This window comes from Plecotus auritus, assembly GCF_963455305.1.
Source record: "Plecotus auritus genome assembly, chromosome: 5".
Classification (NCBI taxonomy): domain Eukaryota; kingdom Metazoa; phylum Chordata; class Mammalia; order Chiroptera; family Vespertilionidae; genus Plecotus; species Plecotus auritus.
The window spans coordinates 177651553-177675306 of NC_137776.1; the positions used below are offsets into that span (position 1 = coordinate 177651553).

Sequence of the window (23754 nt, forward strand, 5' to 3'; positions counted from 1 at the left end):
TAGCCTCGTATGCCCCTGGCTGGAGCAGGACCAGAGAGTGCTTTAGTGTCTTGCTGTCCCTGGTGCAGAAATTTTTTAGAGGCGACTTTTTTGTTTGGGCCTTACCCTCACCCTGCTGGGCAGAAAGTAAGTACAATGATAGAGAAAGCATGGTGGAGCCCACGCCAAACGGGCTCTGGGTTTGCGCGGCTGAGGGCGGGAGCTGGGGCTTTGAATGAAGCAGGCAGCGCAGCCAGGGACCCAAGAGCAAAGACTGGCAGTGGTCTGGGGAGCAGAGATCCGATTGCCCTGCAGCCTGTCCTGTAAAATGTCCTGAGGGCGGCGGGCCCGGGAAACTGGGCCCCGGAGCCCTTTGAGCCAGGGCGGGTCATTGTACTGCTCTGAGCCTTCTGCTCAGCCAGGTCTCGGTTTTCCCTGGTCTCCTTCCTCTGAGCTCCGGGCGCCAGCGGGGCGCTGGGTTAAGAGCCTGGACCCTCAGAAGCCGGCGCCTGGGGAGGAGACCCGAGTAGGCCTGGCTGTGCTTCGGGGTAGGGTGAGGGCTTGTTTCGCATTTCCGGCGTCTTTGAACCCCGTGCCCTGAAGGAGAGGCTCAGCCCCCTCCCGCACCCTTCCCGGGTCAGGACAGCCGCGGAGGTTCTGGGGCCCAGCAAATGGAACCGCCAACATCTGCCCGAAGTCTTCACGGGCCGGGGAAGGTTTATGACTCCCCGGGCTTCCGAACTAGATAAGAGTTTACTTGCAATTATTTTCTTTCTTTCGTTTGCGACAGAATCGGATTCGGAGATTTTGTTTTCCTCCTCCTTTTCCCCTTAGTCTATTGCACCAGTGGAAACAAAACAAAGCAAAACAAGCCGAGGACCCAGCACAGAGGGCCGTGGTGGGGAAGGAGCCAGGGTTATTTCGAGCTTTAAACCTCTTGAGCTGGCTGGGGAGGAAAATAAGGGGCGGGTGGGGTTCCCCTGTTCGCTCCAACGAAATTGGTTGTTGGAAGATCCTGGGGCGTGTGCGTCTCGGTGCCGAGCTGGAGGAAAGTGCAGCCCCTAGCCTGGTAGATGGCGAAGTGGCCACAGGAGGCCCGCCGCTGGGATTATAGATTTGTTGAAGGCCCTAACCAGAAATCCTGCTCTCCAAAACTTCCATCCCTCATCTCCAACCACCCTGAAAATAGATTAAACCGAGTCCGGATCAGGTCCCCCAAACAAAGCCGCGCCTATTTAGCAAGCGAGGTCGGCCTCTGCAGACGCCGGGCCACAGGGCGCTCGGAGGGTAGGGAGAGGGATTGCGTTTTCCTCTGTACGCAGGTTCATACGGACTTTGGATTTGAAAGGTAGAAGTTCAGAGATTTTTTTGTGTGTGCTTTTTGCTGTTCAGCCACCTTCCCTGGTGAGGCCGCCACAGCGAGTAGGAGAGAGGTGGCTGGAGACTGAGTTTTAGGAGAGCTGGCACTTCTACAAGACATTCCCCACTCCTGCCATTTCTTTTTCTCCTTGGCTCCTCTCTTTTTCCTTCAGTCTCTCTCTCTCTCTCTCTCTCTCTCTCTCTCTCTCTCTCTCTCTCTCTCTCTCTCTCTCTCTCTCTCTCAGCGTGTGTCTCCCCGTTCCTCTGTTTCCCTCTCCGCTCTCCCCATATGCACGTCTCTGGCCTGGCTTGACCGGGGCTTCCTGTACTGGCGCGCGCGCGGGCGCATCTCCAGTGGCCGTGTGGCTCGCTAATTCGGGGCTCCCGGGACCAGGTTGGGAAAGAGGGCGCCTCCAGGGCCGCACCGCCCTGCCAGGCCTGGCCAGGTTTGGCTGTTGTCTGCCTCCCTCCCTTCTGGGCACAGGCAGCAGGCAAATGGCAGTAGTGGGGGAGGTGGAGCGCTGGGAAAGGGGCACAGTGGAGGTGCAACTGCGGGCGGTGTGTGCGGGGCAAGTGTCGGTGTCTGAGTGTTTCTGACCGTGAGGAAGTGAGCTTGTTTGTGCGAGTGTCCGGCACCCAGCCACACCGCCCCCCTGCAAAGCCCGCGGCTCTGGGGGGACCGTGAGGCAGGGGGAGCCGCAGCACCGTGTTCCAGCGCGGTGAGCTGCGGCAGAGTGGGAGGGGGCGCCGTCGGTGCGCGGGTCCCACCGCCGAGGGAAGGGTGGCTGCACCCGCGGGGCCGCAGGTCGGAAAGTCCTTCCGGGGCGGTGGCCACGGCGGCCCTCCTCGGGCTGTCCCTCCGGTCCGAGAGCGCAGCCCGGGTCCCGGAGGTAGAACTGAAACCTCCCCCAACCGCGAGCGGGGCTGCGAGCGGGCGGGTGAAGCGGGCAAGGTGGCCGCAGCCGGCGAGGGGCCCGGGCCGCGCACTTGGCGCCGGGCTCGGAGCTCCACGGGTCCCGCGTGGACCTGCCGGACGCCGGGCCTCCCCCAGCCGGGCTGTGTGTGTGTGTGTGTGTGTGTGAGTGTGTGTGTGTGTGTGTGCGCGCGCGCGCGCGCCTGGCGGCGTAATTACTGATTTGATTCCAATCCATTATTTAGACAATTGAACCTACAATCTCGTCTTTAGTAAAATGAGGCGAAGTCAGATTTGATTACAGGTTCAGTCCCAGCGACAAGAGCTCGAAACCCGATGGGTTAATAACAGATCACGAGTAAATTATTCATGATTTTACGAGCTCTTTAGCTCCATTGAATCGGCCTAATTGAGAGGAAAAAAAAAATAAAAAAGAAGAGAGAAAGCCAGGTCCTCCCCTTCCCGCGGCCCCTTGCTCCTCCCCATCCGATCCTGGGGAATCTGGACTTGCCCCGGGCACTGGGGGCGGGAGTGAGGGGGTCTGGGGCACCCGCCAAATCTGGGCTTAGCTGCCACTTCCCCCGCGGCCTTGTTTCCCCAGCACAGACCTGCGCCCCAGCTGCTGGCCGGCCTCGGCCTCCCCACCTCGGCGGCTCCCTTTCCCCCTTCCCTCCTTTTCCCTTTTCGCACTCCCAGCCAGTAACAGCTTCAGAACAGGCCTCCCTGGTCTCCTTGATCCCGGGATTCAGTTCAGTCGCCCGGACCCTCCACCACGCATTCACCGCCCCCCCCCCCCCGCCCCCATTTCTGGGCCTCACTGTCCCCTCAGGCTCTCTCTGTGTCTCTCCTAATTTCCTCCCGTCTTTGTAGCTGTTCTCCACATCTCCACTGCTTTCCTTTCCTCTTTCTTTCCTGGCTCTGTCCATCTTTCCCTTCCCACCCCTCTCCTTTCTCTCTCTTCATTCTCTCAGTCTTTCTACCCCTATCTCTCTCTCTCTCCTTTCTCTGCCCTTTCTCCCTTCCCACCCCCCCCCCACACACACACACCCTGATGTAGGCCACTCTCGGGCCACATCCCTTGGGTGCATGGGGCGCCAGGGTCCCCACGGAACTCATTAACAGCAGCAAGGCCCAGGCAGGAGCTGGGCGGAGGGATAGGCCCAGAGATCCCTTGTGGGAAGGCCTGCCCTACCCCCCACCCCCAGGAGCTGGGGACTGGGGGCAAGAAGAGGGTTTCTGGCCCCCAAGAGGGAGCAAGGCAGTTGCCATGGATCCCGTTTGGAGTCGTTTTCTGATCCCCTTTAAACCCTTGGACTCATGTTCTTCACTCTGGGCACTGTTAGTGGGAGTACAGTCCGGATGGGATGGGGGATTTGGGTGCCTGGGTGCCTGTGGGAAGGGACCCCTAAGGTTAGGAACAAGACCTGAATTTTGCAAATTCTCTCTGCAAGAGGCTACTCTCACTTGGGCAGAGGGAGGCGTCGTCTCCAGGAGAGCCCCAGTACTTCTGAGGTAGTGTCGTCAGATACAATGCAAGGACGCCCGGTTAAATTTGAATTTGGAGTAAACAACAAATAAATTTTTAGTCTAAGTGTATCCCATTTAATATTTGAATTTTAAGTAAACAACAAATACTTTTTTAATGTAAGTGTATGTCATGTAGTATTTGGATTTTTAATATAGATATGTGCCATGCAATATTAGAGACATACTAAAAAATTGTTCATTGTTTATCTGAAATTCACATTTAACTGGGCACAATGTTGGTTAAATCTGGTAGCTCTATTGTGGGCATGTGATGGGGCACAAGATATATTCCCAGTTGTCCACTTTCAGGGGACTGAATTAATCTATGAAGCTCCCCCAAAGTAAGACCTTACGTGTGTAATAACTCCGGATGTGATGAGGGGATCTTGGAGAGGATCCTGCATGTCTCAATCAGCCACCAGGTTGCCAAGCAACTTCCTGAGGCTTGAGGTCCCCCCCCCCCCCCCCCCCGTCCCTTACCCCCAGTGCCTTCCAGGCATTGGGAGCCAGGCCCCAGCTGGGCCCCTTCTGGATGGGGAAACCCCCAAAGAGTCACGCTTCATCTTTGCCTGCCTTTGTGCTGTAGTGGAAAGAAAAGGCAAGGATTACAGTGGTGAATCTGGGCTCAGCCGTGACCAGTGGTACACACGGTGTCATTTCCCTTAGCATTAGTTTTCTCATCTGTAAAATGGGGTTAATAGCAATAGCCACCCATTGAGCAGTAGTGAAGGTCTATGATGTTTATAAAGCCAATGGCATACCCTAGGTGTCGAGTACATGTTAATTTCTTCCTCCAACTTCCTTCCTTTTCCAGTTAGAACTCTGCCACTCCTTGAGATTTCCATAGATCACTTACCTTCCCTGCCTCATTTACCCCACTTGTAAAACTGGCAACAAATGCCTCACGGGGCAATGGTGAGGATTAAACTATAAAATACAGTATCTGACCTCCAGCCCAGTGCCCGCAGCCCAGGAGTCCGCACAGTACTTTTGATAAGGGCCAAATGAAAGCAGGTGGAGAGATGTCAGTTAGCAACTTCCAGGTACCTGCCCCAGACACACTGTTGGGGGAGACCGGAGATAATCCCTCCTTAGGAAGTGCAGAGGGAACAAGAAGACCCTGGGCTCCGGAGTCCCTTTGATGCTGGGTCTTCATCAAGTGACTTTTCCTTCTGAACCTCAGTTTTAATGTCAGTGAAAAAGGCGAAAATACTGCCTGGCTCATAGGGTTTTGAGGATTCAATGAAAATGTGCCTATGAAGCCCTTTAGCACATCCTCGGGAGTTCTGGAGTTGAATACGTCACCAACGGGTTATAATAGTAATTGTTATTATTCATATTATTATTATTATTATTACTGCTGTAACATAGTGGCTCCAAATGGGGTTTGGATTCTCCTAGAGCTGGTTTTGAATCAGCATTTCCTAGCTGAGTGACCGTGGCAGGTCACTCTCCCCGGCCTCAAGTTCCCCCATAAATCTATGAAATGGGGATAAGATCCCTCTCTCAGTGTGGTCCCCAGGCTGGAAACATTTGGTGTCGGGTGGGGCGGGTGTGGGCTAGGCAGCGCGTGGGAGCAGCGAGTCCGGAGGCTCACCTGCCGCCTCTGCGTGCCCTCCTTAGCGCTAAGCTGCAACGAGAACGACGCCGAGCACCTGGACCGGGACCAGCCCTACCCAAGCAGCCAGAAGACAAAGCGCATGCGCACCTCCTTCAAGCACCACCAGCTTCGGACCATGAAGTCTTACTTTGCCATTAACCACAACCCCGACGCCAAGGACTTGAAGCAGCTCGCCCAAAAGACTGGCCTCACCAAGCGGGTCCTCCAGGTCAGCTGGGGACTGGGGTGGGGGTGGGGGTGGGGGCGTCTGCCGCTGCCAAGACCTGGGGCAGAACCACACAGCGGGCTATGGGCCTTGGGAGAACCTTCTCCCTAAGTCTGCCTTTCCGTTTTGTTCACCTTCCTCCGTTCTCTTCCTCCATCTCTTCAGTCTGTCTCTATTCGTATTTCAATCTTTTTTTTTTTTTCTAACTTTACATCTTCTCTCTCCTTCAATGTTTGTCTCTCAATTTTTTTCTGGGTTTGTGTGTGTGTGTGTATCCCTCGGTCCTCTTTGTCTCCACACTCAGTCTCTTTTCTTTCTTGTAAACAATTCATATTTGCTATTTATTACTCAAGTGACACTCATATATGTTTATATTGTAGAGGGTTCAAACATTTTAGATAAATCCAGAGCTCCCCCCCATCCCAGGAGGCCCATCCAAGGCAGCTACTATTAGCCGTTAATTCCTTCTGCTTCTTGCTCCTCTCTTGCTCTCTCTAGTTTCTCTCTTTCAGTGTCTCTCTAGATTTTTCTTCTGTCCCTTTGTTGTTTCTAAGACTCTCCCAGAAGCAAGGCTTGGTGAGGAAGGTGGATGTGGGCAGATGCCCTGGGCAGGCCAGGGGGCTTCTCCTGGGTCTGCCCACGGGGAGCTGGAGGAAGTCCAGGGTCACCTCTGAAATTCCGCGGAATGGGACTTGCCTACAAGGGTGCTTTCTTTTTTCTTTTCTCTTCTTTTCTTTTCTTTTCTTTTCTTTTCTTTTCTCTTCTCTTCTCTTCTCTTCTCTTCTCTTCTCTTCTTTTCAGTTCTTTTCTTTTTTATTGAATTTATTGGGGTGATATTGGCTAATAAAATTATATAGGTTTCAGGTGTATAATTCTATAATATGAGGGTGCTTTCTTGATAGAGAGGATCCAGAGAAGTCACCAGATTTTCAAAGGGTCTGTCTGTCCATCATCCCAAAGATGCTAAAAACTCCAGTTTGGAAGTTCCAGGCTCCTGTGTGACTCAGAGTGGTGACACCACTTCTTACCCTTCAGCTCCTCCTTTTACTTACTGGGCAAGTCACTGAATTCCCCTGAGCCTCAGTTTCCTCCTATGTGAAACCGACACAAAAAATGATCCCCACGGCCGGCTGATTGGAAGAGCTATTGAGATGATGTCTACCACAGGGGCTGACCCTTAACTGCCCGGGGGATAGTGGCTAAGAAGAACATTAACTGGATTAATCAACTCACTCATATTAACAGTATGAAGGATTGTTCTGGTCACTGGACTTCAATGTCCCCACTCACACAATAAGGTGGGAGCATATCCGCCTTTATAGCAAGTCTAACCGATGTATTCCTCAGAATGTGTGGTTGTAAAGAGAGCAGTGCACATTTTGGGGTATGAAAATTGATAGATGAAGTGATCCTGTCTCGCATGGTGGAATGCGGGGCGGGGGGGAGGAGCGGTGCAGTGCGGTGCTGGGATTAGGGTCCAGGCCAATCTGATCAGTCCTCTAGCCCCAGGTCGTCAGGGATTGAGGGGTGAGGCAGGGGGAGGCGACACCGAGGGAAAGGGTGATGGCGATGGACAAGGAGGGCTGCGCAGCCACCCTAAGTTTTCATTCGAATTTGTCAGGAGGGAAAAGGGGAAAATAAAGCCTTTTGGGGGTGATGGCAGCAGTTTGGGGATGAGACTGTGTCGTGGGTGAGGATCTGCAGTTCTCGGGGCGAGCCGGGAGTCTGGGGCAGCTTTGTCTCTGCGGCTCGGTGACGTAGGGAGGGAGGTGACGGCTGGCCAATGGGGTGCTGATGCGCCTCTCTGGGCCCGCCTGCTGCCACCCCCACCCCTGCGCTTCCCTGGCATGCCTTGCCCTTTCCGATTGGGTCCGTTTTGCCTGAGGGTCTCTCTGGCCAGGGCTTAAGACAGGCATGATGTTGCTGCACCAGTCGGAGACCTGGACCCCTCCCTCTGTTTCCCTTGGGCTTGACCTTCTTGGGGTTAGATCAAGGGACCTTCCTCGGCGCCTCTTCCCATTTCTCAGCCTGGACAAATTTGGACTGAGGGCTGGAAGCCTCTGCCTTTTCTCTGGTTAGTAGGATACTTTGTTCCTCCCCCTATTTAGGTGGCTGTTTTGTGAGTCAACCCCTGGGAGCAGGCTGGGGAAGGAGCAGGGACTTGGAATCAGGCAGAGCTGGGTTCAGAAATACCTGGTTTGGCTCTGCTCCTCCACTCACTGGCTGTGTGTCTTGGACAAATCAGTTACCCTCTCTGAGCCGTAGCTTTCTCATCTGTAAAGTGGCACCCTTACAGCACATGCCTCTGTTACCCGGATTACATGAAACAGAGTCAGTGCCCATAGCTGAGTCTGAGTCTGGAACCAGCAGGAACCAGTCTCTGCTGGCCTCGGTGAGGCAGGAGGCTTGGCTATGTGGTTTAGGAGCAAATTGGATTTTCAGCATAGTTATCTCTCATTCTTTCATCTGACCGAATGTCTCTTAGCACCAGGCCCTGGGGATACAGAGGCGAATGAACCACAGTCTTGCTCCTGAAGAAAATCACCCATGAGGTGTAGAGACAGACCCATAGTCAGTTTATCCAAATGTGATTAGTTGTGGGGGTTGTCCTGTGGGAGACCAGGGGAGGGACCCCCTATCCTATGTGAGAGGAATGGTTCGCCTGAGGGACCTGGGTGAATGCTTGCCCTAACCCCTCCTCTCCTCAAATCCTGAGCCCGGGCCCCCCTCACATCTGTGTGCCACCTCTACCATGGGGACTCAGAACTAGTTGAGGGAAAAAAACGCTAATAGTTATTGTGTGTCTACTAATCAATACATGTTTATGTGCTCTATTGTGTGTCAGGAACGTTGAAAGGCCTGTGAAATACACTTGCCTATTGAATCCTTACTGTCAGGATTATGATCCCTCCTCCCCCACTGTTCAGATGAGAACATTGAGGCCCAAATGATTTCCACTTGCCCCAAATCCTCTAACAGCACAACTGTTCATGATTATGCAATTGTTTGCAAAGCATTATCTTTCCAGCCACGCATCTATCTTTCCTTAATGTTTTCCTGCCCATTTTATAGATGAGAAGCTTAAGACCTAGCGAGAAGAAGTGAGGTTGCAGGAGCCAGGTATTGGCAGGGTGGAACTCTCTCCCAGGGGGCCTGACTGCTGATGAGCCAGCTAGTGGAGATGGGATGAGAACAGATTTGGGTGAGGCAGCTGGTGGTGTGGCTTTGGTTCAGATCCTTTCTGACTTACCAGCAGTATTATTTGGGTGTTTGAACTTCTCCTCCCTGAGCCTTATCTGTGACATGGAGGTGGTAATAGTTGGAACCTGAGGACTGAGGCAGTGAGTGGGAAGGCTCCAGCATGGAGCCTGCTGGTATAAAGTAGATGCCTGTGAAATGGTTCCTCATCACTTGACTACACCAGCTGGATGGTACTAGGTCTTGGGTGCCCCCTGCAGGTGGTGGTCCACCTCAACCCTTCAGAGAGTGCCTGGCAGGGACAGGTTGAGGTCGAAGCTGTGTTCCCAAAGGTGGGCAGTGTGAGTGTGTGTGTGTGTGTGTGTGTGTGTGTCCAGCCTATTATTGCATCTGTAATGCATAAGCATCACCAACATGCTAGTCCTGGGATGCACTATCTCTGCAGAAATTTGGAGTCGGTTGATGTGAGGTCTAGACTCAGCTCTCCATTTACTCTCTGAGTGATTCTGAGCAAGTGACTCAACCTCTCTGGCCTCAGAGGCCTCAGCTATAAAATGGAGTAATAATAGTACTTCAATAGGTGGTTACAAGGAGTAAATGAGATAAAGTGTGATTTATAGGATATATGTTAGGGACTCTGCACGTAATTTCATATACATTGGCATATCAGGTTTCAGTCTACCAACCTCTTTTGCGTACATTAAAAAAAAATTTATCTTCATTTTGCAGATGAGGAAATGAAGTTCAGAGAGGCTGGGCCCCTGGCCCAGAGTCTCACAGCTAGTAAGTGATGAAGCCAGGGTCTGACTCCATAGCTCTTTCCACTGTAGCACAGTGCAAGGATTGTGATCCCTGCACCTGGATCTAGCAGCAGAATGCAGCACGCTAGATGAGGGAGACAGAAGGAGGGGGTTGGAGACACCACGTCTTGGTAAGAAAGCAGGAATCCTGTGCATAAAAAGGAAGCCATAAGTGCATAAAAAGTGCTCAAGTTTGTGATCTTTAGCAGCATGACAACAACAATGCTGACTTTCCATCAATGGGCAAGGTGATTGGGAGACAGAATGGCCCCTCGGACAGAGGTCTATTAAGAAATTAAGCTTTGCAAATGCTTGAAGACCATTCCTCAGCGCATTGATACCTCTCTGAGGGAGGGCCACATAGGCTGAAGGTTAAGATGCCCTGAGCTTGGGAAGGGGATGGTGAGCTGATTGATTTGGATGGGTGAAGGTCTCCTTAGGTGTTCCTGGTGTGCCTTTGAAAGAAAATACATTTTCACCACAACCGTTTAAAAACATCCTTGGGATGAGGAGTTAGTCATCATTAATCTGTGTGAGAACTCGAGGTGAGAACGCTAGCTTTCCTCTGTTCACTTGCTTATTCAACAAATACACTGGCCTTCTGCCATGTTCTGGGTAGGCGGGAGGCACCAGGAGTCAGCGGTGACCCAGAGAGTGAGCACACACTGCAGAGGGCAGACAGAGGTGCAACAAGGTATAGAAATCATTAAAATGGCGCCAAGATTAATCTCTATATTTTTCTCTACATGTGGTATATCTAGTAATAAAAATATTTTTAAATGATTTTGGGGACCAAATAAGTTTGGAAAATACTAAAGGTTAACTGTGTCTCTGTGTTGGAGATCAGAGCACATTAGCATTAATACAGGCACTGAGAAATCTTGGAGAGATTCAACTTGGTCTATCTAACATTTTCCAAATTTATGTGGCCACAGAACCCTTGTTTAACTCTTGACTGAAATGAAATAGAAGAAGTTCTTGGAAGGAAAAACACAGGGCTACAATGAGAGCGTATAATGCAGGGAACTGACTTGGTAAAGGAAGTAGTCTGGAATGGCCTCCCTGAGGAGGTGAGGTTTAAACTAGGGCCAGTCCGTTCATTTCTTTGGCCTCAGCTTCCCCACCTGTAAAATGAGGAGCGGGAGCGTTGTTTTGTCTGTCTTTTGCTCAGGGCTGTGGGGAGAGTCCAGTCTAGTCACAGATGGTTGAACAAGCTGGATGGAGTTTCATAGGTAACTTGGCTTGAAACTCTCATTTTAGAGGAGAGGAAAACAGCTCAGGGAGGTAGAGTGACTCATCCAAGACCCCACAGCAAAGAAGTTGTAGTCCTGGCTGGAACCAAGGGCTCATGATATCCAGCCTACTGCTTACTATTTTTCTTTAAAGCCTTTTAAAAATTTTATAAAATAATAGAACCACCATATGGATAGATTAGAAAAATAGGAAAAAATTACCCACATAAGAGCATGGAAAATCAGCAATCAGGTGTGCAGTTTAGAGGGTAAGTAGTGGCTAAGGGCATGAGCCCAGCCTGCCCACATTCACATCTCAGCTCCACCGCTCTGGTTGGGCTCTGCCTCAGTTTCCTTATCTGACAATAATATTAGTGCCTACTTTAAAAGGCATTATTATTATGAGTTAATATGTGCAAAATGCTTAGAACTTTGCTTAGACAATGCCTGACACTTAGTAAATGACTAATATTCATCATTATTATTTTTGTTATGAAGTTTCAATACATAATTTTTTAATTCTTTTTTTCTCACATAACATTTGTCATAAGACATTTCCTCTTCGACTGGGTGGAGTGGCTGTGCCATGACTTCCACTTGCCCCATCTGGTGGGACACTTGGGATGCAGCCATTAGTTTGATGCTATTAAAAAAATGCCACAGTGGCCATCTTTGGGTGTGAAGCTTTTACCTTTTTCCTGGTTTAATCAGAGACCCAGGAGGGAATTCTTGGGGCAAAGTAGGCTTCTTACTGGCCCTCCTGTCTCACTGAGGAAAGAATCCTGGGGAAAGAAATTTGTGAGGCAAACAGCCTGCAGGGACAGTTGGTGCCTGAGGAGGGGCACAGAGCAGTGTGGGCTGCCTCATCCACTCAGGACTTACAGGGGGTGCCCTGTGCACCAGGCTAGGCATTCCCCACAAATGAAGAGAGGGGACTGTTGGTTTCAGGAAATAGGTGGTAGAGCAGATCCTCTCCTTCCTTGCTGCAGCTACCCTGGAATCCCAGCCCGTTAGAACCCAAGGGCCCGTAGCAATCATGTGGTGGTCTAACCCTCTTGTTGTACAGGTGGGGAAACTGAGGTGGGCCAAAGGTAAGGGACTCACCCAAGGTCACTTGGCTGGCCAGTAGTAGAACCAGAACTAGAAGCTACATCCAGCTCTCTTTCCACTGCACCACAGTTGCTTCATTCATTCATTCATTCGCTTGCTAACTCACTCAGGAAGAGGTGGTAAGGAAAGGATGGATTCTTTATGGCAGAGAGTTCTGGATTCCTGGATTCCAATCTCAGGTTGGCCTCTGTGTGACCTTGGGCAAGTGACTTCACCTCTCTGAGCCTCACTGGCTTTAAATCTATAAACTGGAGAATAATGATAGTAGTGTTCCCTACCTGGCTTATCATGGAGATCACCTGTGACTGTGCATGTTAGATGGAGGCGTGATGCCTGGCACATAGTAAGAGGTCCATAAATGTTGTGTTGTTATTACTATTAACCAATCACATTACTGATTCTTAAGCTTTGCCAGTCCCTGTGCCATGACGTGAAGATGACTCAGACATGGTCCCTGTCCCAACAGTCACCCAGGAGGGGACTTTTTGAAATATTTGGGAAAGAATTCTGGTGAAGCTCCGCTTAAGGTGAAAAGCAAACCCAACACAGTCCCCACAGCAGCTCCCTTTCAGCTGGGTTGTTGGTTATCACCCAGTGGATTCCCAGTGCCTCAGATCCAGTACGGCTGGCCGAGAAGGCACTGTGGAAGCTGGTGTCATTGTTTACAACCGTGGTTAGAGGCAACTGCAGAGAAACAGCAAACAGCCCACAGCTAAACAACCAGTTCCAGCCCTTCCCGAGGGCTTGGAGCCCTGGACCCCTGAGCCACTTGCCACCCCCAGGGCTCCTTGTTCGGCTGCTGCTTGGACAGACAGACCCACAGGCCAGGACAGTGGCAAAAGTTGGCACCAAGACTCCAGCCTTCCTCATCTGCCTGCCACAAGACTGGGGAAGTCACCTCCTCTCTCTGAGGGCCTCTGGGGCTTTCTCCGTCAGCCATTCCCCAGACCAGCCAGAAGCGGAGTCTCACCCTGCAGATTTCTGGAGGCCGGGCAGGGAAGGACCTCCCCGCCTCTAGGAGAGCATGTGGAGGTGTTTTAGAAGCACTGGACTTATGTGCAAGCCTCCAAGAGGCGATGGGCTTGTTCTGGGCGAAAGGCCAGGGAAAATGTGCTTTCTTCCTGGGAAGACCCGGTGTGCTGGGGAGAGAGCTTTGTTTCCTGACTTCACAGGGCCCGTGTCTCCCTCCTTACTCCAGGATTCTGGCGGCTGTGTTTTTAATTGAGCCCAAATTGTATTAGGCCACCAAAAAGGCGGGTGTGAAGCCACAGGCTCCTGTAGCTGGGGTGGTCCCCAGGGGAGGGTGGGGCCAGGCGTCAGCCCTTCCCACCCATCTGAGACACTGGGAAGACAGGCAGATGCAGGCACATCTGGAAATTCGCAACTGGACACCCGAGAATCTACAGAATCCTCCAAGGCCCTGTGTTTTATGGGGAGGCTTCTGGCGGGTGATTTCCTCACGCAAAGGGAAGTGAGGGGGCCCTGCCTTTTGGGCTTCTTTCCTTGGAGACACAGCCCCCCAGGCCTATCCCCACCCCCACAATGGCCTAGATTTCCTAGGCCTTTGAGGAGCCCTGGTTACAGCCAGATCTCTGTGCAGTTAGACTGGTGGGCATATTTGGGGTGAGCGGGGCGGGCTGTGTAGATGAGTTTCTTTGCTGGTCTTAATGACTGTGTACAGGCTCCTGTACAAAGGTATGTGTGTGGATGGGGGCATGTGTCTACAACTCAGGAAAAAGTGAAAGTAAATCCGTATTCTGTCCCTTTCGTTATTTTCATACCAAGCTCGGTTCCAACTGTGTAACCCACCCCACCTCCCTCATGAATGGGCCTGGGATGAGGCAGGTTGGGAATGGGAATCTACGGGTCACAGCCTCCCTAGCCTTGCTCTACTCTCAGCAGCTGTTCCCCTCTGCCCACCCTGCCCTGAGACCTGAAACCCAGGCTCCAGGGAATCGGTGGCCTCTCCAGCCAGTGGTGGTGGGGAGTAGATTAGTGTCCTTTTCTTCCTCTTAGTAATTCTTTGTTGATTGGTTCCTGTGTTCTTTACACCATTCTCGTATTTCCCAGACTTAGTGATCCTGAAACATGTTAAAAATTGTGCCAACAAGAACTCGTGAGATCTGTTGTATGCTTAAAGGTGACTGCTGAAAAATAAAAAAAAACCACAAACAAATCTCTCAACCATTGTGAGAAACCATCAAGATTTGATTTGAACGAATCTTCCAGAACAGCACTGTCTAAAAGAAATGCATGACCACTTAATTAAAATTTTTTAATTTTACATTTAAAAATTTCTAGTAGCCACATTAAAAAAACTGGTAAAATTAACTTTAAGAATATATTTTGTTGAGCCCAGCGGATCCAAAATATTATCATTTCAACGTGTAACCAGTATAAAAATTATCATTGAGATGTTTTACTTTTTTCACATTAAATCTTTAACAGTTCGTATATTTTCACCTACAGACTAGCCACATTTGGGCTAGTCTGATGTCCCATGCTCAATAGCCCTCTGTGGCAAGTGGCTACCATATTGGAGAGAGTGTCTCAGCTCTGGAACCTCCTCACAGAAAGGAAACCCCAGTAACAGCCAATGAGAGAAAAGGACATTTTTTATTTCATGAAGAACAGAATATTACCAGCCCAACTTTGTGTTCTCCCCTCCAAAAATACACCGATTAGTAATTAGGGTCTCTGTGTTAGGCAGTCCGGGGAAGGCTCTGCTCTTCTCTCCTGCCTGGCCGCCTTCCCCTAACCAGCCCTTCCCTCTCCCCCCACACAGGTCTGGTTTCAGAACGCCAGGGCCAAGTTCAGGCGCAACCTCCTACGGCAGGAAAACACGGGCGTGGACAAGTCCACCGAGGCGGCGCTGCAGACCGGGACGCCGTCGGGGCCAGCCTCGGAGCTCTCCAACGCCTCGCTCAGCCCCTCCAGCACGCCCACCACCCTCACAGACTTGACGAGCCCCACCCTGCCAACTGTGACGTCTGTCTTAACTTCTGTGCCTGGCAACCTGGAGGGCCACGAGCCTCGCAGCCCCTCACAAACGACTCTTACCAACCTTTTCTAATGACTCGCGCCCCATCCCCCCCGCCCCCCGACCTCGGCCCCACAATTTCTTTAAAAAAGAAATTATCTTTAGTTGAATTCCAAGTGTATTTTAAAATAGAGGCTTCGAGCAACTAACTAACCACATTTTAGGATCTCGCCCGGAAACAGAGGAAGACAATAATTGCGCGTCCGGCTAACGCAGCGGTGTGGACTGAGGAATTACTTGGAAGATCTATCTGCAACACAACATTTGTGTCATTGTACAGTTTTGTGGACTGAGCGAGGAAGAACAACAAATAATTTAAGTTGGCTAGAGCTTCTGTATTTTCAAAGACTGCCACGTGCCTTAGGAATACTGTTTTATCTCCATACTTCGGACGACTTGTTCATTTTTTCTCTCCCTCTTTTTCTCTCTGTATATTTATGACCAGAGCAAAAATGTAAAAAAAAAAAAAAAAAAAAAAAAAAAGTTTGTTACTTTGAATAGTCCTAAAAAGAAAAAAGGAAAAAAAAAAAAAAAAAAAGGAAAAATCAAACTCCCTCCAAACGGTCGCTTTGTTGTTTTAGAATTTTAAGGTGGAAGTCTGTTCGAATATCAGAATTTGTAAAATCTAACCAGTAATAAAACCACTTATTGAAACTAGTTGGTGCCGCTGCTATTTAGTTGGGTGTGAAATTCACAGGACTTAAGAGTCTTATTGAGCCCTGGCCGGTTTGGCTCAGTGGATAGAGTGTCAGCCTGCGGACTGAAGGGTCCCGGGTTCGATTCCAGTCAAGGGCACGTGCCCAGGTTGTGGGCTAGATCCCCAGTAGGAGGCATGCCGGAGGCAGCCAATTAATGATTTGCTCTCATCCTTGACATTTCTCTCTCTCCCTCTCTGAAAGCAATAAAATATATTTTTTAAAAAAAAGTCTTATTGAAGCCTAGAGATAAATTCCAGCTCCTCCCTATTTATAATACTTTATAGATATTCATTTGTAATATTCATGGGGCTGTTGAGACCCAGAGATGAAGTGGGTACAGTCCCTGCCCTCAAGGACTTTAGAGTGGAGGCAGAGGCAGACACGAGATCATCTTAACACAGCGTGATATGGGCTAAGTGAAGGGTATGTAAACAAAAATTCCTCCCTCCCTCCCTCCCTCCCTTCCTTCCTCCCCTTAATATTAAATAAACACCCTCTACTGGTTACTTGCCCTATGGAGGTCAGAGGTTATCACGCCTGCCTTTTCTGCTCTTCTCTGGGCTGGTGACAGGCAATGAGGGAGGCTTTTCCCTCCGAGGAGTGAACACTGTCACCACAGGGCAGCTTAAACCCAGTTTTACTTTTTTTTTGAAAAAAAAACAACACATTTTTATTGATTTCAGAGAGGAAGGGAGAGGGAAAGAGAGAAACATCAATGATGAGAGAGAATCTTTGATTGGCTGCCCTCCCACCCACCCCCTCGTGCTCCTCTTTGCGATTGATCCTGCAACCTGGGCATGTGTCCTGACTGGGAATTGAACCCTGACCTCCTGGTTCATAGTTCAGTGCTCAACCACTGAGCCACACTGGCTGGACAAACCCAGATTTCTTAATGATCGACAGAACATTTAAAAATCTCTCAGGAGGGCAAAAGCAAATGTATTTGGTTCCTTTACTCACCTTTCAGTCAAACTCAGAAACCCAGAGGAAATACATATCCCGAGAGAAGGGAGTGTAGAGGCAGGCAGAATGAGGTTGTAGTCTCTACTGTTGAGCAGTATGAGTTGCGGAGAGTCATTTCACCACTCTGGGCCTCAGTTTCCCCAGCTGGCAGATGAAGATAATGACCCTTGCCTGAGTGGTAGTGAGGGCAAAGTAAGGTGATGAAGGCCCAGCAGGAAATCTGGCATATCTTAGGGGCTCAGTGTATTCTATTGAATGATGGGTGATGTGATAAATGTGGAGGCGGAGAGCAGGAATGTGTGTATCCAGGTCCTGCCTATCACTGCTGAACACATCAAGCAGGTGTGGTGCCCATCCACTGAGCATTTTTTTGTTAATTTTCACCCAAGGATATTTTTTCCATTGATTTTTCAAAAGAGTGGAAGAGAGAGAGAGAGAGAGAGAGAGAGAGAGAGAGAAGAGGGATACATGGATTGGTCACCTTCTGGCATGCACCTGGACTAGGGCCGGGAATGGAACCTGCAACCCAGGTAGGGGCCCTTGACTAGAAATCGAACCAATGACACTTCAGGGTGCAGGCCAATGCTCTACCACTGAGCAACACTGGCCAGGGCTACTGGGCATCTTCTATCCCTCATTTCGCACCTGAGGCCTGCTGCAGAGTACTCTGTTACAGCTTCATTGAATGCTAGCAAAATGTCCCCCGGGGGCCCAACAACGTGAAAATCCAGAGGGAACATCACAGCTGCCGTGAGAAAACAGGCCAGGAGGTTTGGCAGGGGAGAAACCCAGCCCAGGACGGGATCTCTTTCCTTCCTTGGTCTGCCGTTGTGGTTGGGACAGGGTGGAGGAGGGAGGAGGAGAGGAATGGACTGAGTGCTTGAAGCCTGGACTGACTCACTTTCTAAAATGTTACACACACACACACACACACACACACACACACACACAATGCTATTGTTGTTATTGCTATTTAATACCTGGCAAGTAGTAGGAATTCCATAAACCTGTTTGTAAACTTTGATATTGATGTATAATGTGCATAAAGGGCACATATCTGAAATGAACAGCTTGAATAAAGTTTTCCAAATGAACACACCCATGTGACCCCCCACCCAAACCAAGATGTAAGACATTACAGCACCCACAGGGCTCCCTTGGGCCCCGTCCCACAGAATTCCTCCCAAGTACCCAATCTAACTTGTAGCACCGTGGGTGATTTAACCTGGTTTTGATCAATACATTTTTTTTCTGAATAAATTCAGAATTGTCCCAGATTATACAACTCGGCCTGGGGTCAGGCAGGATTTGAATCAAGACTTTTTGCCTCCAGACTCCAACCTCAAGCAGAAACATACATAGTCACACAGCTAAGCATGGGGTTAAGAGCCTCAACTTTTCCACCTGTCAAATAGGGTAATAGAATCTGTACCTCACTGATGACCACGTGAGAGAATGTGAGCAGAGGGGCCTGCAGGTACACCACAACTGCAGGTACTCCCAGGGACCCATTTATGAGCCCACAGACACGCACACACACGTACACCGGGAGGCATTCATGGATGATGGGGAGACCCCCAGCCTGAGGTGCTCACACCCAGACAGCCCCACACAAAGACACACACAAATGCTCGCAGACAGACATAAACAGGCCCAGATGCTCACAAATATATCCAGACAGACACCCAGACCACCCCACCCAGGGAGACCTGCATAGAAACCCAGACGTGCACACATGCAAACATTTGCAGGCACCCAGACGCCCCCGCATAGCCTGGCTGTGCCCCCTGCTCAGGCCCGGACAGAGCCGGGTCCGATCCCTATCTCCTCTGTCAGCACTGCCACCCAGACGGAGCAAGCCCTGGAAGGATGCCCGGGGGTCTCCCGCCGCCCACACAGGAGCCAGTTCAGAAGCAGGGCTTGCTGCTGGGCCAGGGATGGGGGTACTGTGGAGGAGGCATTGCCCTCTGCAGAGCCAGAGACTGAGAGACACACACACAGGGAGAAGCTCAGAAAGTGGCCGCGACAGGGAGGTAGGGAGAGAGGCAGGCAGATTGTGGCAAAGTCTTGGAGACAGAAAAAGAGTGGGAGACAGACATAAAGGGGCCATGACAAAGCTACACACAGAGGCAGAGACACAGAGGGCAGAGAGAGACAGGAGACAGAGACAGAGACAAGAACAGCGACAGAGTAGTGAAGAGGCAGAGACAGGGCTAGGGACCAAGATTAAGAGATGGTGTCAAAGACACAGGGGGAGAGATGATGAGACAGAGAGAGAGGCAGATTGACATTAAGAAGAGAAGACCCAGAGGTAAAGGGACACCCTGAGACAGACTCAGGGCTGAGAGAGACCAAGACAGAGAGACGGGATGGTCACTTTGAGGCTGTAAAGAGAGTCTCTCAGAGGGAGAAGGTGAAACCAAATGACAGACAGAAATAAGAGCCCCAGACTGAGGAAGAGACGGGCAAAGGAAGGCAGGCGCTAGGTGGGGAAAGGGCGGAGGCTGCCAGCGCTCTGTCCCTTGGCGATGGGAGTGAGGGAGAAGGTGCCACCTGTGACTCCCCACCTCCCTGCACACTGGCTGCAGAGGGGACCGGGGGCCATCTCTGAGACCCACACCCAGGTTTCGCCTTAGGCAGTCTGCAGGAACTGGGGTCTTGAATGTGACTTTCCCGTGTCCTGTCCACCCAACCAAGTCTCCTTTTCCCCAGATCTGGGGCAGACGGAAGAGACCTTCCTCAGCCTTCTCTGAATTTTGACAAGGCGCTTAGCCACTCCTAACCTCAGTCTCCGAATCTGTAAAGTGGGGCCAATGGGATCTACCTTGCAGGGGCATTGCTAGGATTCCCTGAGAGAATATGTACCTGCTACATTTGGGGTTTGACTAAATACGAGGGGCGGGGGCATGGAGATGTGAGGAATTGTCTCAAGAAGTGGGGAGTCTCCAAGGAGATGATAATTGCGGTTGGATCTAGAATGAACCAAAGGTGACTGGGTAGAGAAGCAGCAGGGCGAGCATTCGGGCAGAGGACACGTCCAGGGCACAGGCAGGGTACAGAGCGTGTTCGGGAGAGAAGAGCAGTTTAACAGCTGGGGTTGCCTCTGGACAGGTGGGTGAGGCTCAGCTTACAAACAGCTTGAAAACTGCAACTTGGTCCTGGGGGCTTTGGGGAGCTGCCACTGACCCCCTGTTCTTTCCCGGCTGCAGACCACTCTCTACTCAGGTTGGAGTCCCACGTGGCAGAACCAGCTTCCTGGAGAGGAAGTGTTTGCCTCTGTGGCCTGTGTGTCCTGCTGGAGTGCACACCTCCAGGCTTCCTCTGCCAGCTGAGACCCCACAGAGAGTCACCCTGGACCCTCTGGTCCAGGGGTCCTCAAATTACGGCCCGCGGGCCACATGCAGCCCGCCGAGGACATTTATCCGGCCCGCCGGGTGCCGCTGCCTGTCCTGCTTAGCAGCCGACTCGTCCCAGGCCCGCAGTGCGCATAGGAATTTGTTCATAGTGTTTTTTTTTAAACTATAGTCCGGCCCTCCAACCGTCTGAGGGACAGTGAACTGGCCCCCTGTTTAAAAAGTTTGAGGACCCCTGTTCTGACCCCTGGAGACACTAGGACTGCCAGCAGGCCCTTCGGACCTTCCTTACCACCTTTCCCTCTCTGTCCCCCCCTCTCTCACTGGGGCCTGGGGCCTGCAGATGATTTGGCCAACAACCCCTCCCTTTGGCTCCCGGGCTCTCTGGGAGACAGATGTGTCACCAGCCAGCCACTGTCCAGCAGGAGCGAAGCCTGGGGCTAGGGGAGGGAGAGTCTGGCTCTGCATGTGGTAAAAGCCCTACGCACTTGCAAGGCCTTTACAGTCATGATCTCATTGCATCCTCCCCACAGCTCTATGGAGCATGGTTTGCCATTCCATTTCACAGAGAAGGAAGCCAAGGAGAAGTCATCTGCCCAGGATCACAAAGCTTGGAGGTTACGGCAATAGTTTCATTTGCAATTCAATTCAATTCAATTCAATTCAATTCAATTCAGCTACCATGTTTCAGTCCCTCCACTGGCTCAGGGCACCTAGGCAATTCAGGCCCATCCTGGGGTCTTACAGGAACAAACCAGGCATGAGTGCAGCTGGGCCTGGGGGTTCAAGAGGCTGGGGGAGCCCAGAAGAGGCTAGTAACAAGAGATGATGTTTGGGGGCACATGTTGAGTTGGAAGATCAGGGAACTGACCTAGAAGTGTTTGAGGCTGCAGGGGTTAAGGGAGAGCGCTGAAGCAGGTGCTCAGGCGGTGGTATTTTTCCACCAGCGGGCAGCACCCACGTGGGCAGCAGAGAATCGCTGCCGAATCTCTGGAGCTGGACGCAGCCTCAGAGAGCCCCTAGCCAGAGCTGTGCTTCAGAACCACTCCAGCAGCTTTTCCAAAATACTCTGACTGGCTCCCCCACCACTCTGCGGGGAGGAGCCCACGCTGGTGTGTCTTACAAAAAGCTTTTTGTTATGAAGCATTTCAAACATACACAAAGTAAACAGAAATGTGTAATGAACCTCCAAGTACTCATTGGCCGGCTCCCACAGTTATCAGTATTCACTCATTCCAATAACATCTATACCTCCACCCACTCCCAATCGGACGGTGAGGCTTACCCATGCATTTTCATTAGGGATGAGCAGTGTAAGCTCAGAGAGGGGAAGGGACTTACCTCAGGGTACCCAGTCAGGAAGCAGCAGAGCTGGGGCCACCTGCTAAAGGACACTTACTGAGTGCCAGGTCCTGTGCCAGTTACCAGTGAATAAGATGGCCCCTGCCCTCATGGACTCAGAATCTAGTGGGGATACAACTATCAAACAGCCTCAAAAGTAACAACTTAAGATGTCTGTGATGAGGCATAAATGGGGCCATGAGAGTGTATACACAGGCAAGGGCAATGACGGCTTCCTGGAGAAAGGCTTTACTGAGAGATCAGATAAGTGAGTGGGAATTAACTCAGCAAGTAGAAGGGGAGGGGGGAGGCATGACAGCATGTGCAAAGGCCCTGAGGCCCAGCAAGTCCGAGGCACAGAAAGATGACCAGTGTGGCTGGAGCTCTCAGAGCAAGAACCAGGGTGGTTGGAGGAGGGCCTAGAGACATGGCCAGGGGCTTTCCAGGCAGCAAGCCTGGGTCTTCATTCTAAGAGCACTGGGAAGCTAGGCATGAGGAGTGAGGACAGGAGGGGACAGAGTGGATGTGAGGGGGCCCTTGAGGTCAGCCAGATGATGGGACATCTGATTGGATGGAGACAGATGAGATGGACTGGCCATCTATATATATATAAAAGCCTAAGTGACTATTACAACCAGTTGCTATGATGCGCACTGACCACCAGGGGGCAGACGCTCAATGCAGGAGCTGCCTGCTGGTGGTCAGTGCACTCTCATAGCCAACCTCCCGTGGCCGGACAACCTCCCCTGGCCGGCCCCGATCGGCCCTGATCGGGACTGGGCGAGACAGCCCCAGTGGGCCCCAATGGCCTGCCAAGCTGAGGGACCCCATCCGTGCACGAATTCGTGCACTGGGCCTGTAGTGTAGGGAAGGAGAGCAGAGAAGGGCTAGAGCCACAGCTGAATGGGTGGCAGAGCCCTTCCCTGCCTTGGGGAAAAGGTCATCAGGAAGAGGATGGAGGAAGATAATCAGGGATTTGGGGTTTGGACTTGCTGAGTTGCGTGTGTGTTTTTGTTGTTATTTTTAAAAATCTTCACCCAAGGATATGTTTATTGATTTCAGAGACAGAGGAAGGGAGAGGGAGGGAGGGAGGGGGGAGAGAGAAAGAGAGAGAGAGATGGGAGAAACATTGACCGGTTGCCTCCCATATGTGCCTGACCAGGGATAGAACCTGAAACCTTTTTGGTGAACAGAACAACACTCCAACCAAGAGCCAGGTGAGCGGGGCCTGTTGAGTTTTTGATGCCTTTAAGACATGAAAGTTCTGCCCTAGCTGGTTTGGCTCAGGGGATAGAGTGTCAACCTGCGGACTGAAGGGTCTTAGGTTTGATTCCAGTCAGGGGCACATGCCCAGGTTGTGGACTTGATCCCTAGTAGGGGGCATGCAGGAGGCAGTCAATCAATGATTCTCTCATCATTGATGTTTCTATCTCTCTCTCCTTTCTCCCTTCCTCTCTAAAATCAATAAAGATAATTTTTTTTTTTTAAAGACATGAAAGTTCTGGCCCATCCTCCTAGCAGGGGGCTCCGGGACACATGAGAAGGACCTGGAACATTTACCCATTGCTTCTCCCCTTTGAGCTCCCCAGCTCTCCTGGGCGAGTTGGTCCTTAAGCTGGTATCTGACTCACAAGCTGGTCCCTGCCCACCTCTGTGGTGCAGGACCTGGGACCCACCCATCTCTGGGCTTAAAGCCAGCCAGGTGCACCAAACTCATCAATGCCTTACACGCTGGGTGGGCCTCTGCCTGGAGTCCTACCCCTCCTCTTCCCTTCAAAAACTCTTGCTCAATTGCCCCTCCTCTCCGGAGCCTTCCCTGCTTAGCCTTCTCCCTGCCTGACCCTGCTGTAACTTCTGCCCTTGTCAGCATACAGGACTACGGACTCCCCCCCTCACCTCCACCCACAACAGGGCCACCGGTGTTGGCCTGTTCCTACCTGGGTCAGTGTGGCCAGCACCGTGTGGGGCACAGGGTGTCTAGTAACACCTCTTTAGTAAGCGAGCAAATTGCTGATGAATCTGTAGGTGCACGTTTTGGGACTATTTTACTCCTTTCCCTGCTACTTTAAACTCCACGACTCAGTGTCTGGCTTCATCTTTTTATAATACCCAGCACAGTGCCTGGCAGCGAGTGAACCTTAACAACAATGTCCTCAATCCTGGAGAGAATAGGTGGGCATTCACCGTGGTTGAGGGTCTCTAGTCCTTAGAGCTCTGGCCCTAGACCCTGTCCTGCCACTTACTGCTGCAGGGATCCTGGGCAAATTACTTAACTTCTCTGAGCTTCCAGCATTTTAAATCTGCAACCCTGGGGAATGGTAGCAGCCACCTCGCAGCGTCCTGTGAACACAGAGCTGTAACTCCTGCAGCGGTGAGCGGAGAACCTGGCGCCCAGGAGTGCTCCTCTCCTGGGAG

General features: G+C 51.3%; 1 protein-coding gene across 4 annotated transcripts in view; it reads left to right on the top strand.

Annotated features, from left to right (window-relative positions):
• The window catches only part of LHX2 (LIM homeobox 2), a 59613-nt gene that overhangs the window by 15711 nt on the left and 20148 nt on the right, over nt 1-23754 (top strand). For 3 of the 4 annotated variants that reach the window (XM_080667909.1, XM_080667908.1, XM_080667910.1), the window contains exons 4-5: nt 5402-5607; nt 14730-15638. In XM_080667909.1, coding sequence (XP_080524035.1) covers nt 5402-5607; nt 14730-15017 — 494 coding nt within the window. In that variant the 3' untranslated portion in view covers nt 15018-15638. Of the gene's footprint in view, nt 1-5401; nt 5608-14729; nt 15639-23754 lie in introns of those variants that run through there. The other variant, XM_080667911.1, reaches the window with a different exon arrangement.